Consider the following 17169-nt stretch of genomic DNA (forward strand, 5'->3'; position numbering starts at 1 on the left):
GACAACGATGTGTTTAAGGGTCGAGATATCAGGTATGTAGAATCTGTATACAGTACCACAATATCCTCTTTTAAATATTAAATATAAATATATATTTATAATATTGATTTTTATCATCTTATTGTTGTTTTTATGGCTATTTTATTATAGTAAACTATTGTGTGTTTTTTATGTATAGCACTTTTAACTTCAATTTTGATAAGTGCTATAGAAATAAAATTATTATTATTATTATATAGCTTCAGCTGTGTGTAGCATATACAGTATAGATAAACACTCAGTGTGTATTTGGCTTTTACTCCACGATAAAAAAGCAACAGTATTGATGCTCTTAGTAATAAAAGGAAGAAGTGGGTCGGTGCGACACTGTGGGTTAACGGAGAGGTCGCGGCTCCGCTGTGCTGAGTGGACTTCAAGTGTTTCGAGGGAAGAACTCAAACTGTTTCTGTTCCTGTTGCTCGACTGCAGCTCGACGGTAGAAACAAGAGAGGAAGAACGTGACTTTGGCTAAAAAAAAAAACTTGTTCGTTGTTGTTGGTTTTTTTGTTCTCGAGACGTTCATTCCTACTCTACGGGGCTTCGCACGGTTTTCATGTCGGCGAGGATGACGTCTCTGTAGCGGCGCTCCAGACCCTCCATGAACTCCAGGTAGTGTCCGACCTTGAAGCCCTGGATCGGCTCCTCCTGCAGAGGAAACACAGACACGGTCGTAGTTATCGACACGGTGGGAAATCATCCGTTTGTTTCTACCATAGACTGTAAAAAGAATGGACGTAGCATCCGTGACGTCACCCATTGGTTTTGGGGAGTCGTTTTTGTGACTCAAATATGGCGGCCTGAACAGCGCCATGTTGGATTGGCCGGCCGAGAACCCGCCCACTGGCCTCGAAGCAGCTGTCCACGGACCTGCTCGGACCTGTCACTCAACGTCTCTGTGCTCTAATTGGCGAGAATTTTAACCTAATAACAGTAAAACACTACAGTTGAAAAAAAATTCACCCCCCTCAGAGTGTGTGCGGGGGTAGAAACTATCGATTGAGACCAAAAAACGTTCTGACACCAGGCTTTTAACATGTTTATTGAGGATGTAAAGTCAGCGATTTTAACATGGGGGTCTATGGAGAATGCTGCTTTCTGACACCAGCCCCCAGAGGAAGCAGAGGGGATTGCAGTTTTTTGAACGCGCAAGTGAGCTTCACTTCTCAGACCGACAACTGCCCCCTTGGTTTCTACACATAAAGGTCAGTGAACGCATCATGGAGGTGGAGGAGGAGTGAGAAAACACCTCTTGAGACTACTTTCATAACAGACAATGTTAGAGAAACTGAAACATGGGGAAAGGCATTATGGGAAATAAAGGATTTAGTTTGACATGCTTGAGCCTAAAAACTATGGACGTCTTGGCTCCTGTGTGACGACTTCATTATCTATCTATATCAATTTAAAACATGTTTATGTTGTAGTTGAGTCCTTCAAAGTGAAAGTAACATCTACTAAATGGACCCTACTCATGCCTAACAATCCCAGAATGCAATGCGTGTCGTATAGGGAGTAGTGAACGTGTGAAGGAGTGATTTCCCTCTACTTGGTAAAATCCATATGAAATCACTTGATACCACTTTAAAAGTACAGATGAGGGCATTAAAAGTTTCCAAAGTACTTTTTGAAGCAGCTTGTTGTTGTAATTTTCATCAGGTCATTAGTTTTAGTAAAAAAAAACAAAAAACAAAAAACAGCTGCAGTTATTATTACAGTCAGACAGAAGCCCTGTGTTGTTGGGCTGAAGGTGGCGCGCTCCGTTATCGCTCACTTTGTTTTTCGGAGGTGGGTTGTGAATAATTGGATGTAACTCTTTCATTAAAATATTTTACATTCAATCTATTTCAAAGTCACGGGGAAATCAAATTAAATCTCGGGGATCGAAGGGCCGGTAGACAACATCCTCGCTGTAGCGCTCGGTTAATAAGCTTTTACGTGAAGGAAAAGCAAAACAAAAGCGGCAGAGAAATCTTAATGCGTACGAGCGCCTCCGCCGCCCAGGTAGGAGCACACGTCTTAATAACACGCATAGATATCTCTTCAACATCTCAGAGACACGATATCAGACCTGACCACAGATATTATTTGGCTCATTTGCTCATTTCACCTTCAGTAATTTGCTGCCTGGGAGTCAGTGGAGCATCCGTCATGTCAACACCCAACCTCGGGGGCGACGCAAACACTGCACCAGAGCAAATAACTGTGACTGCTGTGCATTATGGTACAAGTGGCATCATCAATTAGCAGCTTGAGAAACGCTGCTGCACCCAGAGGACGCCGCACCGCCGCCGCGCTCTGAATAACAATACAGCCGTCATTTCACCCACGGCCATTATCCAGGCCCAGGGCTTTAAAATATATAATATATATGTCCAGGTGTTTAATGACTTCTGCAACGTGTCAGCGCTCTGCTACGCACAATGAGTCTGTGAAGAATCTAATTACAGGTTTATTTTAGCAGGCAGATAACAGTGACAGTGAGGAGAGTCAGCAGCACAACAAGGCGGCCGCTGCTCATTCATTTCTCCTCTAATAATCACGCTCAAGGTTTTCACACATGCAGTGTAAATATTTTGCTGTTTGACCATTAGCTGCTTCTCAAACGCGGAGGTCCAGACCTCACAGTCGCCGCCTGTGTCTTCTGCATGAGATCAGATATTTCCTGACTGTTCTTTAAACTCTAATGACACACAGGTGGTGCAGGTGGTCTGTTCACCACCGTGGTTCAGATAATTAAATGGTCTAAATGTGGTGCTGAGAGTTCACAGTCTCCTGATGAGGAATCCTGCTGACTTATTTTAGCTACAAACAAAGTTCTTTAATAGAAAAAGCAATGATATGGGTAGATAAAATGTGCTAAAATAAATTAAAATAATACAAAACTCCACCTCCTTAGAATATAGCAGAAGAAATATAAACATTTTTGCAGATTCACATGTATGTGTATGAAGTTTAAATGAAGTTTATGTATAAACATGAGGTTCACATTTATGATTATGAGTGACATGTGTCAATAATTGTTAATTTTTTATTTATTTTTTAATTATTCAACACTTCGTGAGAAAATATTTGCAAAACTACTGTTGCAGTTTGTGTTTAATATAAAACCTTAGCATGCTAGGCTAGCACTAAATGTTATATTGTCCATGATCAACATTAGCATTAGCTTTGTTGTGTGTCGATTTTAGCGTTAACTCAAAGCGCAGTTATCCACAGGTGAAGCCTCGCAGTAGCTGCTGCTGTGGTTTATTTAAATTATTCAAAATCAATAAGCTGAGAAAGGAAACTCACTGTGGTTGATCTGCTTCTATCACAGCCATTTGAACCTGTTGATGAAGTAGTGTTCAACATCCAATACAAAAGGTTGAAGAACGACTTGTTTCCAGATCTGGATAGAAGTCATGTATTGATTGACATTATGTACTTTATGTTTCAGGCAGATCTTTCCTGGTCAGTCTATAGTTTTTTTTTTTAACCATAAAGTATATCACCAAGTCAGGATGTTAAAAGCAATTCTATGTAGCTGGTTTTAGTTTTTCTTTCTCATCAACTTTGGCCTGAGCTCACCAAAGATAACCATCCATCAAAACAAACCTATGTGCAGTTCAGTGTCTCGGTGAGGTCATGTTATGTTTTTATGATTGTAGAGAAGCCGCAGAGTGAGGGCGAGGTGAACGGAGAGGAAATAGATTAAGAGCAAATGGAGCGATGGTTTTTTTTTTATTATTATTTAAAAGCAGCAAATAGAGCGACTGCAGACGGGTGATCGCTCAGAGGGGAGTCAGTAACGTCACAAAGAAATGAGTTTTCAGTCTGATGGAGGACTCGGGGTTCCTGTGATTACTTCAGGCACCGGGGCTATACTACATAAAACACACTTTATAAGACCAAAATCATCTTTTAATCATAGGCTGTAATGAATTAGAGGTGGCCAACTGCACTTCTGTGATCTACTGAAGTTAATAAAGTGTGGCTTTATTATCAGCAGCTCCGGCCACATTCACACTTTTAAAACTATTAAATCCATATTTTCTGGGTGTGAAAAGTCTATAAGCAGACAGTGTATGTAACACTATCCCTCTTGTCACAACATAAGAGCACAACACACAGTGTGAGACTTCACTTCTTTATTTCACTGAGCCAGATTAATCCTGAGGAATCATCAGGACTGAAGTTACTTTGCCCCTGTTCATTTATCGCTACGGGAAACAGCTGCTGACACAGTTAAAACCGTGAAGGAGAGGAGAGAGATAAGCAGCATAAATCACTTGGGAGAGTATTTTTGGGTCCGTTTATTTTCCTCTGGGAGAATTAAGGAGGGCTGGAAAAGATGCGAGGAGGAGGAGGACATGCAATGAACGCGGGTCTAACTGATGTGGACGCCTTAAGTGTGTCTCGATGTGCGGCGACGTCCAGACTGAGTGTCTTCATTCAGTGAACAGGTGACAGGAGCTGCTTAATGTCCCTCATAAACCTCACAATACATGAACCATTAGCTGTGAAGAGATCATTAGGTAAGCTAATTAATGCATTAATTAACCAAAGATTTCAAAGTTTTCTTAGCCCTTGTCCTCACATGATGAATGAGCGGTGTTAATATTCAGCCTGAGTTTCCACAGGAGGTGAAATCACTGGAAAATACAGTATACACTTCTGAACTTTATCAGGAACAACAGCTGCGCTCACTCTTTGTGTCATAGATTTAAAGGTCCAGTGTGTAAAATGAGGGGAAAACAGTGACATCTAGCATTCAGACTATATTATTTATCTATTAAATAATTCTATTGTTTAGAACATGAAACTCTTGAAACATGCTCTCTGGTTGGCTAAATCTTCCATTCCGTACTGGCGGCGTAAGATGGCAACACTCTTAAAAGGGATAGTTCAATGGCCCATTGCCATAATCCCTGTAGTAATAGCAGTAGTTTCGTTACCTTTAATTGTCGGGGCAAAGTTATTATCTCATAGCGTGGTGAATGTGCAGGTCACAACTTGTCCACCAGAGCGTTTTGGAGTTGTTGGATTGTGTATTTGATGAGTTTGATGAGGGAAACCAAGAAATCCCATGAGCCTCCGTAGCGTAGCTCTGAGCAGCTTGCGGCTCTGCTCCGCCATTCTAAAAATAGCTTGCACCGACAATTAAAGGTAACGAAGCTACTGCTATGACTATAGGGATTATAGCAATGGGCCAATTTGCAAAAATGTTGAACTATCCCTTTAAGCAAGACGCTTGCTATATGTATACGTAAAAGAAGAATTATAAGGCTATGAAAACCAAACAGATTTTATTTTATAGCAATTATACACTTATACAAATATATTCATTGGTAGTATATTCAGATTTTGCTAATAAACCTTGACAAATATTACACACTGCACCTTTAAGATGATATTGGAAACTTTGCTCAGAGATACTGCACATAATTTCTGCAGATTTGTCAGCTGCACATTCTTGTGGCCAATCTCCTGTTGTACCATGTCCTATAGGTGTCATTGAACTCACCGTCATGTTCATGAAACCAGTTTGAGATGAGTTTTTTTTTCTTCAACATGTTTAACCTTGCTTGAGATGTCAACGATCTCCAGAAAACCGACCAATCACAGCTCTGACTGTCCATATGATACATCTCTTAACAACTCTATAGCCTCAGCTCATAATTAACCTGCATGTCAGCTACAGCAGAAGCTCCAGAGTCGCTCCATAACCTCTGTACATACGAGTAAAAATCCTCCTTAAATGTGTCTGAGAGATGAGTTATGTGTTGGAGCTCAGAGTGAGCAGATCCACCGTCGTCATCCTGCCAGAACCCGACTCCACTGAACTCGCAGCTAATCCCGAAATTGGAAGTCTAAAATCAATTATGCAGAACTGTATGTGCGTTAATAAAATGTTAACGCCTGAGTTAGATAAAAAAAATCACTTCCTGCAGAGTCGTCAGGGAGGATGAGGAGGAAATAGGCTTTAAGAAGCAAAACTGTTTCCGTACCAGGCTGCAAACATGTTTAATTCTGCTGTAGAGTTGGACATTTTAACATGGGAGTCTATGGGGACTGACTCACTGTTGGAGCCACACTCTAGTGGCCGTTAGAGGAACTGCAGCTTTAACAATTGTGGAAAAACAATATGCACACTACTGTATTATACTATGATGTAAAAGTGGTAACAGTGTCTCTGTGCCCACTTCACTGTCACCACTGTCTTATGATTACTCACCAGACTCTGTAACAAGTTGTTTTCACATTTTAATTAAAATTAAATATAGATATACCCCCTACTGAGACAGGATAACTGTGTGTGTGCATGTGTGTGTGGATGTATAATACCACATCTGTCTGAGTAAAAATACTTCTCTCACATTGTTCCCACAGAGGGAGAGAGGCCGGAGATAAGGTCGTCAGATGCAAACGAGCGTGTCTGAAACTTTTAACAGTTCAGCCCAGGACGAGAATAAGTTTTTTTTATACCATCTCTCTCTCTCTCTCACACACACACACACACACACACAAACATGCAGACACGCAAACATAGTGTGTCTCAAAGCCGTCTCTTGCAGCAGTATCTGATGCTACGGCTCATTAGAGGAACTTCCTCAGATAAAGCCTCCGTAACTGATCTTTTATTCACAAAACCTGTCAGTGGTATGAAGATGTTAACACCAGAGCTATCAGCCGGAGACGAGCCGGAGTGAAATGCTTACTGAGTAATGACGATGTCAAGCAGCCAGAGAGCCGGTGTTTAATGTTGCTTTGTGTACGAGACGAGTGGTGAAACACTTCCTGACTTTAGACCTTTTTGGTCACATCTCCGGGGTCACTTTTAAATTCAGCGTTCATCGTCATGTAATGTAATTCACCAGGCAGAACTTATTCTAGTGAAAGTTATTTTCACATTATAGTTTTTTCGGCAAAAAGAAAATACACCAGAGTGGGAGGATTTTGTGAACAAATTCAAGAAGTTGATTTTTTATTCATTGTGGGTGTGAATCATGGATGAGAGCTGGGTTTACAAGGGCAGCTGCACGGTGCAGCAGCAGCAGCAACAGTGTGAGAGTTTGCATATAAAAATGCAGATGTTTGGGGGCTGCACTGCAACTCAAGAGCTGCAGGATAACTCTATTAACATGAAATCAGCATACGACAGCTTCACATCCATCCTAATTGAGATCTATCAGTGTTAGGTATCTCAGACATGAGCCCCAAGGGTCAGAACCAGGGACGGACTGGCCATTGGGCAATGTGGGCAAATGCCACTGCGGCCGCCTGGCGATGCGGCCGCAGGCGGCTCCACCAAATAGATAAAGTGGAGCGAAGGGTTGAATCAATAGGCGGCCGCGGCTGCAAATAAATAAATAAATGAATGAATAGGCTAAATAAATAAAGCGGAGCGGCTACGTTAATAGGCGGCCGCAAATTATGCATGGACTAACACAAAACTAACTCTTAAAATGTTTCAACATTAAAACTTATTCTAAGGGGCGGAGAGGGGGGGTTACTGTAGGTTGTCTCACTCTAAATCACGCACGCACGCACGCACGCACGCACTGCTCTCCAGCAGGGACGTGCGGTCAGGGGACTCAATGAGTTTACCTCCGGCCAGGCAGCGGCCGTAGAAGCCACTTGCCGTCTCGTTGTATTTCAGAGAGGCACAGAGCTGCTCTGTCTCTCCTGCCCGTACGGTGTGTATGCGCAGTATGTTCCCCCAGACTTGTAGCCTACGCCAAGGAGGCTACGTTGCCTCATTGCGTAACCCCAAGTGTGAGCGTCGCCTACGTTTACGTTGCCTTCGTGAATTGTAAACAAACAGACGCCCCCTCGGATTTTGCGTCCAGCAGTTTAGCGGGTATTACAACTGCAGTGATGGATAACACTACCGGAGAGGCTCAACAACTTTTTTAACTGCATTTGAGGAATAAACGGCAGCTTTTACCTGACGGAAACCAACGCCTGAGCTACGGTAGCTAACAGTTAACTTACCAGGTTTTACCTACTTTCTCTCTCTCTCCCCCTCTCTTTCTTACACGCACACACACACACACACACACACACACACACACACACACACACACACACACACGAGGTTGCCTGTCATATCTGTTGTAGGCTATACCTTGTAATAATAGCTTGTTGAGTACAGTTAACATTATTGTTGCTTCGGTTTGAGTGTGGATTAATTGTTTGTTGTGTAATGTGAGTGGTGGTCTAATATCGTGATCCTGTTGTTGATGAGTTGGATTTTAATAACAGCTGATCTGTGTAGGCTAGGCTACTGTAGCCAGATGGCGTGGATTGTGATGAGAAGGTGTTGCACACATTTTAAGACTTATCTGTGCAAACCAGTCAGAACTGAGACATTAGCACAAAGCAATCACTTCTAAAGCAGGATTTATTATATATTTATTGAATTTAACTGAAAACTCACACTTTTTTAAGAGGAGATAAGATATTTTCATGTTTAAGCATCATTAGTTTTGCCCCCGTAAACTAGCTAACTAACTAAACTTATAAATGAAATGAGAGGAGGAGTGGATTTAGTGGATGACGACGATCTTTACCTCAGAGAAATGTTATGTGTGGCATTACTTTAAACTTTATTGAATGATGTTGTTTGAGCATCTGTGTGTGTTTACAAGACTTATATAGCATCAGGTATTTGAAAACCAGCTGGTCATAAAGCTTTCAGAAGGTCATTGATTTACAATTTCAAATTTGATATATAATCTGTAATTTATACATACATAAAAAAGTTGCTGTTTATGAGATTAAACTCCCTGTGCAATGTGAAGCTGGAAATGTGATCTCCATATCCAGATCTTTGACACTATATAGATTCCTGAGCAGCTCCACATATAAAAAGGTTTTATTTGAACTGCATGAAGTGAAAGCAGCTGTTTGTGAAATAAAGGTGTAACACAGAAATGTGATTTATTTTCTTTCTATACACGTGTGTGGTTCGGTGTGATGTTTTGTCTCCGTGTCTATTTTATTGTTCACCGTGGAAACTGAAGTTAGTTTTGCCCCTAAAGTCCTGGGGATGATTTATTCTCCACGTGCAACACAGAGATGCTGTGTGAAGATACCAACGTGTGATGCTCTGATTGAGATTTGTTTGGCAAAACACATCAGCAAAAGAATATAAAACTATTATCTGGCATCATTGTTGAGATTTTATTATATAATATATAATTTTGGGGGGTTATCTGAGTTCATATGTTGTTCTATTGTAAAAGTTACCCTAAGATTTTTACCTGTAGTGAAGATATTTGTATGTATTTGCAGTTTTATAGCTACACAACCAACCATTCTTCCACACCCTCCATCACACTGAAGTTCATCCTTCCACCTGAAAAACTAACTCAACCTTGTTGGTGTTTTTACAGCTGCTGTTTCCAGGGTCACAAAACAACGTGTGCAGAAAACACCAAACACCTGAGACCCCGAGTTTTTTAGTTAAAGCTCGACAGGACGTTCTGTGTGTGTTTATGACTGTCGTACAGATGTGCAGCGTCTCGGCTCACCTTGAGGAACACCTGCAGCTCCTGGGACTGTGTCCTCTGCAGGATGTCCGGCTGCAGGTGTCTGAATATGGACACACACATGTAGACCTGGTAGTCGGGACCCATCAGCACGCAGGTGGAGACGTAGTGGCAGATCTCTGTCCAGTCCAGATAGTTCCAGAAACACTGGGTCAGCCAGTGGAGGCACATCTGTGGACAGAGAGATAACAAGTTACTGACAATACACACAGCTGTCAACAGGACATTATAAATGTATGTGTGTCTCTGTCTCAGCAGGTCACATCTGACACAAGCGGAAAGAAAAGATGACCCCAGTATTCATCTGCAGGACGGACTTGATGCTTTGGAAAAATAATGCATCATGTTTCAGATGAGCACTCTTCTCCTCTGTCATAAATCAAATAATAAGATAATAAATCTTCCCTCGTTCATCAATCTTCTTGTCACTGTATGTTTCACTCTATTAAATGACCAAAATACGCATAAAAAGTTACAAACAACTGCGTTTAACGTAAAGCGCCTGCATGCAACTTTTCTCATTCATGTTTCTGTGCTTTTACTAAATCAATAACTGATATAAAGCATCGAAACACATTTAAAAGATGAGTTAGTGCAAATGAGAGACATTAAAAATGTCTATTTATAAGCCACCTCTCTGGTTTTAGAGTTTAAAAAAAAAGAGTTTAACTGTGTCATAATTAGTGAGTTATGAATGAATGGAAACTTTATTGTCATTATACTGTACACACTGTTATTTCATGATTTGCTTGCAGTCAAGTTAGCCAGCTAACTTTGGAGCAACTAGGAGCGTCTTTATGATCCAAAACAGTGACCTTTGACCTTTAACCACACTCACATCGAAAATGTGAACAAGCCAACATTCGCGTGCAAATGAGAGACATTAAAAATATCTTTTAAAAAGCCAACCCTCTGGTTTCAGAGTTTAAAAAAATGATTCATAATTCAATAAGAAGTTAGAAAAGACCTGATCCAGAAGAGTGATACGGATCAATAAGCTAGAACTGGTTGAGGTTTTATCACTGTACACATCTGTGTGTTTCTCAGCAACACAATAACAACGGTTGACGACATCATCCAGTTACATGTTGTTGCCCTGGGAGCCCACTCCGTCATCCAAACATTACCACATTTTAAAAAACGACTGCCACAAAATTGTTCTTCTTGGTCTTGATGGTCCTGATTACCCGGCCCAAGGACCCTTACATAATCGCTCCTTGGTTGTAGACCAGTGAAGTGTTTCTCCTGCTGCTGCTGCTGCTGCTCTCCGAGCCACTTCTGTGGATTACATCACACACTGGCTACAAACCGGTCCTCAAGCTGTCTTGGTGGTGCCGGAGTATACTGTATGAGGAGGGTATGAGGCCTTGGTCCCGTGTGGTTGGAGTGGGGGAGGGCACAGATCACAGCTGGCGGTCCGGTGTTGAACCCATTGAGAAACACATTCAGCTCGTTGCCGACAGCCTCTTTGATGTGGAAGCCTGTAATCTGCCTCGTGTCCATCCTCACGTCCCTAGAGTCCATTCCCCAGCTTCTTGTCTGTGGGGAGCATCCAGATCACACCGTGCCCTTCCTCCTCCTCCTCCTCCTCCTCCTCCTCCTCCTCCTCCTCCTCCTCGCTTCGTCCTTGGCACCAGACCTGACAGCTCTCCTCTCCTTTTCAGATCGCCGCTGATCCAAGGCTTGTAATGTAATGGGGGGAAAACCAGCGCGCGGGTCCAGGTGGCAGGGGGCAGGAACGCTGGCACCGGATGCATCCTTAGCATCCGCGTTCAAAAACGAATTAGTGTTAATTTTCCAATGTGCTGCAATCAACACGCTGGTGGAAAGTACTGAGAGTGTCATTTGCCATGTTGTAAAAATGCTTCAAATGGTGTTTTGTGTAATTCTTTTTATGCACTTGGAGGAAGAAATGAAAAGCCATCTGGGCGGTACAGACAGTTTTAGGAACCTTTAGTGTTGAGACGCTGTAATTTTAGCTAGTTAACGTCTCATTTATTAGAATTAGTCTCATCTCCCTAAACAAACACAAAATTTAAATTATCTTCTTAGGGCAGTGTTACTTTTGTTAATATTGTTTTATCATGAAGTAAAAGGAACCATCAGAGGCTGGTGTTGGTGTTAAATCGGCAGTTTGGCTGAGGAACTCGTCTTATGTTGTATTTGCTAGTAAAACGGTAACACAAGTTTTCCCAGAAGCCCTCACAACAGTAACGTTGCACAGACGGAGTTTGGAGTACTGTAATGAGTATATTTTCTCATGTGAGACTCCATAGAAATAGTGTAACACTTTATGTTAGGTCCAGACTTTTTTTATTAAATCAAAACACCATGACCCCATACAGCTGAATAACGACCTAATGGATGTTTTCATAAACACAACAGTCAGAGAACTCATGTTTTAAAATCTTCCCTGAAAGTTGATCAGTTTGCACCGGTGATGTCTGAAGTCTGTATTTACTTCATTTGCTGACGCTGCTTCATCAGCTTTGTGAGAGATTCTTTCTGTTTGCTCAGAGTGAAAAATGAAATGATTACTCAGAGCGGTCTTGAATATTGGGGTGGGATTAGGGGACAAAGAGACGAGCAGATGCATCCTAATGTTTATATCTACGGCTGATGACTGCGTTCGGATTCTGTATGATATTATTGCGCTGGATCAACGAGGGATTTCCCACCTGCTCTCGGTGAAGGAAGAGGAGGAAAAGACTGTTTTTAATCTGCTAAAGAAGAAATTAAAATCAAGACAGCACTAAGAGCAGTTTAGGCTCTGCTGTTAAACATGTTATTTAAATTATGTTTAAGCATGAAGTCGTTATTGCTGCCGATGTTTTGATGTATGGAAACTGGAAACTGCAGAATTTCTGTTAACAAGAGTTGTATCATAAGTGAATACATATGCTACAGTATTGAATAATGACCTTTTAGATATAAAATGTCATCCTTTATCTTACCCCAATAATGTTATTACATACTGTACAATGGAATTTAGTGATTAGCTAGCTGTGAACATCTTTTATGGTCCAAAACAGTGACCTTTGACCTTTAACCATTAAAATCAGTCCATCCTCACAGGCTCACATTTAGGCTAACAGTCTAAATGTGAGCCGTTTCACACCGGGGACTTATTTTTTGTGTGAATAATTCGCGCATCGAAATGTTGAAATGAATGAAACTCTGCTTTCAGAGAGTCAGTGAATGTTACATGGTGAAAATTTTTCGGAATGAGGTTGATTTTTTTTAGCTTTAACCCGGCGAACAAATACATCAACCAATGTACAGCAGCATGACAAGGAGGTACATGATAACAATGTAAACAACCTGTGTCTCTCACCACCTTCTCACCATCGCTTTTCACACAATACAGCCCGTGTTCACCACATTGTCTTGTTTGACAAGGGACACAAACTTTGCAAAGACAACGAAATGAAGGACGATGTGTGCTGAAGCATCTCCGAACAGCTTGGCTGGGATAATTAAACTGATTTAAGGCATGATGTCGTGGAAGCGAAGAACCACCCGACGCAAAGAGAAACTTCGGTTTATAAATGTCGCATCTGTTGCATATTCGCATCGCTGCCAGTGTGAATGCATTCGATATATTTGCCGAATATTTTACTAGTCCGGTGTGTAAGGGCCTTTAAACATGTAGATGTTGTCAGCTTTTTAGTATGTTCACATCACACTCACAGTTGTTAGCCTGCTAGCGTAGTAACATTTGCTAATTAATAATAGACACAGAGTAGCCTGAGGGTGCAACAGGAAAAGTCAGATGATTAAAACATTATTGCAGGGGGCGGTGCGTGGCGCAGTGGGTAAAGCCCCATGTAGAGGCTACAGTCCTCACCGCAGGCGACCCCGGTTCGAATCCCGTGTCGGGCAGCCCTTTCCTGCATGTCATTCCCCCTCTCTCTGCCTCCCCCTTTCCTGTCTATCTCTACTGTGTACTATCAAATAAAGGCAAAAAGCCAAAAAAAATACTTAAAAAAACAACAACAAAAAATGTTATTGCAGTACATACTCGTGGGATAAAGAATATATATTTATGCAAATTTCAATGCGATCCATTCAGTTGAGATGTTTCAGTCTAAAGCAACAAAAATAGCCACTGACATCGGATCATTAAATCTGTGCTGCTAAAATCTCCACCCTGTCACCCTGATAATCGCTCTTCACTAACTGCGTCCTGTTTGGTAGAAAATAGACTTTGTGTTTTTTGGGCAGAACTCAGCACCATCAGCAGCTTTGAGCTTCACAGCCTTGCATGCATCTTTCCACACATTAAGCAGACAACAAACAGAGCCCACGCTGGGCGCTAACTAACTGTCATGCCAATAATTAGCCAGCGCGCTCGCTAACGACGCGAGTCTGCTCAAGCATACAAACAAGCACCACTTACGCTCCATAAACATATTAGATTTTTTTTCTTTCTTTTTTTTGCGCCCTGTCCTCAGATTAACTGTAATGAAAGCACTGACATCCTAATTTGTGTGTTGTAATGAAAACAGGGATCGTCTGCATCGGCGCTGCCCTTTGTCTCTGAACCCTGAGGCAGTAAAACAAGTGCTCGTACTGTAGCTACTCTGTGTGACTGTAAATCCCTCCAAGGTCTCTCCAAGAGCAGCTCTCTCTCTTTCTTTTTTTTTTTTTTCTGATGGTGGCAAAATGTGCTTTTCATGCTGCTGTTGTTGGTGGGTGGGTGTTCCCGTGAGCTAGGCTGAAAGGTGAGCGCGACTGTACTGTATTCACTCGGTTTTTCTTTACTTCGTTTTTCGCTCTGCCATATAAACAGGCTTTCAGGGCCATTACTAATCTGAGCGGGTCAGGTCACAGCAGCCGGCTCAGCGAGACATCGTCCCTCTGCCTCTGTGTGTTACAACAATCAATGTTCTCAGCTTTTTATGTTCAGTCTGCAGCTCTGAGTTATTATCAGCTTTCACTTTCATCTCAGCGTGACCATTTCCCTTAGTGCATTGAAGATTTTCATTAAATACAAACTAGATACTATGACGATGAGTTATTGAAGTGTTTGCTTGTTCACATTGGACATTGAACAAAACATCTCGACATGTAATGGGGAAAAAAAAACATTTTGGTGTCTTAAAGGGATAGTTCAACATTTTGGCAAATTGGCCCATTGCCATAATCCCTATAGTTTTAGCTAGATTTGTTACCTTTAATTGTCGGTGCAAGCTATTTTTGGAATGGTGGAGCAGAGCCACGAACTGCTCAGAGCTACACTATGGAGGCTAATGGGATTTCTTCTGCTCTGGTGGACAAGTTGTGACCTGCACATTCACCACGCTATGAGATAATAACAGAACATTACCAGACAGAGTTGTTGTAGAGGTAAATTCATGCAAAACCGCTGATGCGCGTTCCTGTCGAGGGAAGTTTTTCGGCCTCGAAAACAACTCCGTCTCGTAACGTTCCGTTATTATCTCATAGCGTGGTGAATGTGCAGGTCACAACTTGTCTATGAGAGCGTTTTGGAGTTGTTGGATTGTGTATTTGATGAGTTTGATGAGGGAAACCAAGAAATCCCATTAGACTATAGGGATTATGGCAATGGGCCAATTTGCCAAAATGTTGAACTATCCCTTTAAGCTTACAAGCTGCAGGATATTTTAAGGTTTCATTTAAGGCATAATTGATAATGATAGACACATAAAACCTAAAATGACTGCAGTTCATTTTAACTCCAACTTCAACTTTAATGTTAATTATGGATGTAATTAAAATTTAAATGTCCTCTCTCCTCCAGTTAATTGGCATCCGTCTGTCGCCATAAGAATACTTGGCAACTCTTTTCATAATTCATGTTGTAATAGATTGAATATTGTTGGGTTTTGTGCTGTTGTTTGGACATTTGATGAAGTCACCGTAGAGTTTGAGATATTCTGATTATTTTCTGACCTTTCATTGAAGAAATAATTGATGGATTAGTCCAGCAAACAAAACATCTGATTAATCAGTGATGAAATAGACAGTGGATGAATTTGAATGCTTTACATTGTTGGATAAAAAAACACTCAAAACCATCATGTGTTTGGTACAAAGTGGAGAGCAAGGACCTGAGACACATCACTGCACCTGAATACTTGTGTTAATTAGTAAAAACACGACCCACACACAGTTTCTTCTATGATTGAGCTGATACAAATTGAGTTTAAGAGTCTCCTCCTGTCATGCGCTCCTGCTCTCCACAGAGATTTGACAGTTTCAGATGTTTAGATGTTGTATAGATGGATTTTGACTGATCCACTGTACGAGTGTCAGGAGGTGCATAATACTTCATTTTTCCTCCGCTGCTTCAAAGCTCAAACTTTTCGAATAGATATTTCCATTTCTGACTGAGAGAACAGGTGCCCATTATCTCCTTGAAGAGGCGAGAGATGAGCCGAATGTTAACTTATTACTAAACCCAGGAGACGGCGGGTTCAGATCTTTGATTTGCGAGTCTTATGAGCTTCCCTGATGCCGTTACATTATGTGAAGCCTCCGACTGTCAAAATGCCGATGCACAGAGAAGACGGGATCAAACGCTAAGAGGATTCAAGGTGAGAAACCTTTTTCTCTACCTCGTTGTTTGCCAGCGAGAAAGTCTGTGTCAAAAGAATAAAGTGCTGAGGCACAAAGATCTAACTGTTATAGTATATATATAAAAAAAAAGAGGAGAAGACAGATTTAATGTCAAAGCTGTATATTGGTATTTTAAAGTCGACTGAAGTCAAAGCAGGATAAACAGGGGAGTTGTTCTGGGGTCAGCCAGAAGTCAGGATATAAAGGTTGTTTTTGGGTCCGTTACTGATATCGTTGATTAAATATTGACAAAGCAAAATGGGCCGCTGTCTGACTGTCTGGGTGTTTTTTGGTGACGCTGCGTTCAGTTCCCCCCCTTTAATCCCTCCATCAGTAGTCATGTCTGTTCTGTGTTGGATCTGAGAGGCTCAGAAAATGGAAACTCCACAAAAGACACTAAAGTAAGAATTTGATTAAGTCTAGACAGAAACTATATTGTCCTCGGACTTCATCAGTCGAACTCTCTGTGAGTGTTTCTGTGGGTTCAGTAAGTTAATACATTGGATTGAGCAGCAAGAATATCACAGCATTAAAGAAAACATTTAAAAAAGAAAGAAAGGCTTAGCTATTTTCACTGAAACTCATTTTTGTAAGAAAGAAAAAAAGCGTCACTAATTATGAGATTTAAAATCCCTCATCGCGCATTAGCTGGTAAGTGAGCCGGTACCTGTGATGGAGTGAAACCAGACATCCTGAAAGCAGAGTGGACCAGAGGGACCTCGGCCTTCAGCAGCAGCTCCACGTAGTGAGCCGTGCACCAGTAGACGGGAGAGATCCCCGATTCAGCCGCCGCCATGGGAACATGGACCTGTCACCACACAAACACAACGACTTCATCTTCAAATTCAAATAATTCTTTAAATAATGTTCAATGTTACTTCTTTAAACAGTGTTGAATACATCTGACACAAGCTTCATTATAAATACAAAGATCAGATCAGACCACTTTGTGCACAGGTGTGTGAGTCAGCAACACACACACACACTCTCCTAAATCTTAATTAGTTTGTCCCTT

The 17169-nt window shown here is 41.4% G+C and overlaps 1 protein-coding gene across 6 annotated transcripts in view; it reads right to left on the reverse strand.

Moving 5' to 3' along the window:
• Positions 1–540: 540 nt before the first annotated feature.
• tbc1d32 (TBC1 domain family, member 32) overlaps positions 541–17169 on the reverse strand; it is a 104883-nt gene continuing 88254 nt past the window's right edge. For all 6 annotated transcript variants that reach the window (XM_085770337.1, XM_085770336.1, XM_085770335.1 and 3 more), the window contains exons 32-34: positions 16822–16962; positions 9555–9743; positions 541–684 (exon numbers count right to left, since the gene is read on the reverse strand). In XM_085770337.1, coding sequence (XP_085626463.1) covers positions 565–684; positions 9555–9743; positions 16822–16962 — 450 coding nt within the window. In that variant the 3' untranslated portion in view covers positions 541–564. The remainder of the gene's footprint in view (positions 685–9554; positions 9744–16821; positions 16963–17169) is intronic.

Source organism: Trachurus japonicus, chromosome 24, assembly GCF_045865225.1.
Source record: "Trachurus japonicus isolate A0001 chromosome 24, Traja_1.0".
Classification (NCBI taxonomy): domain Eukaryota; kingdom Metazoa; phylum Chordata; class Actinopteri; order Carangiformes; family Carangidae; genus Trachurus; species Trachurus japonicus.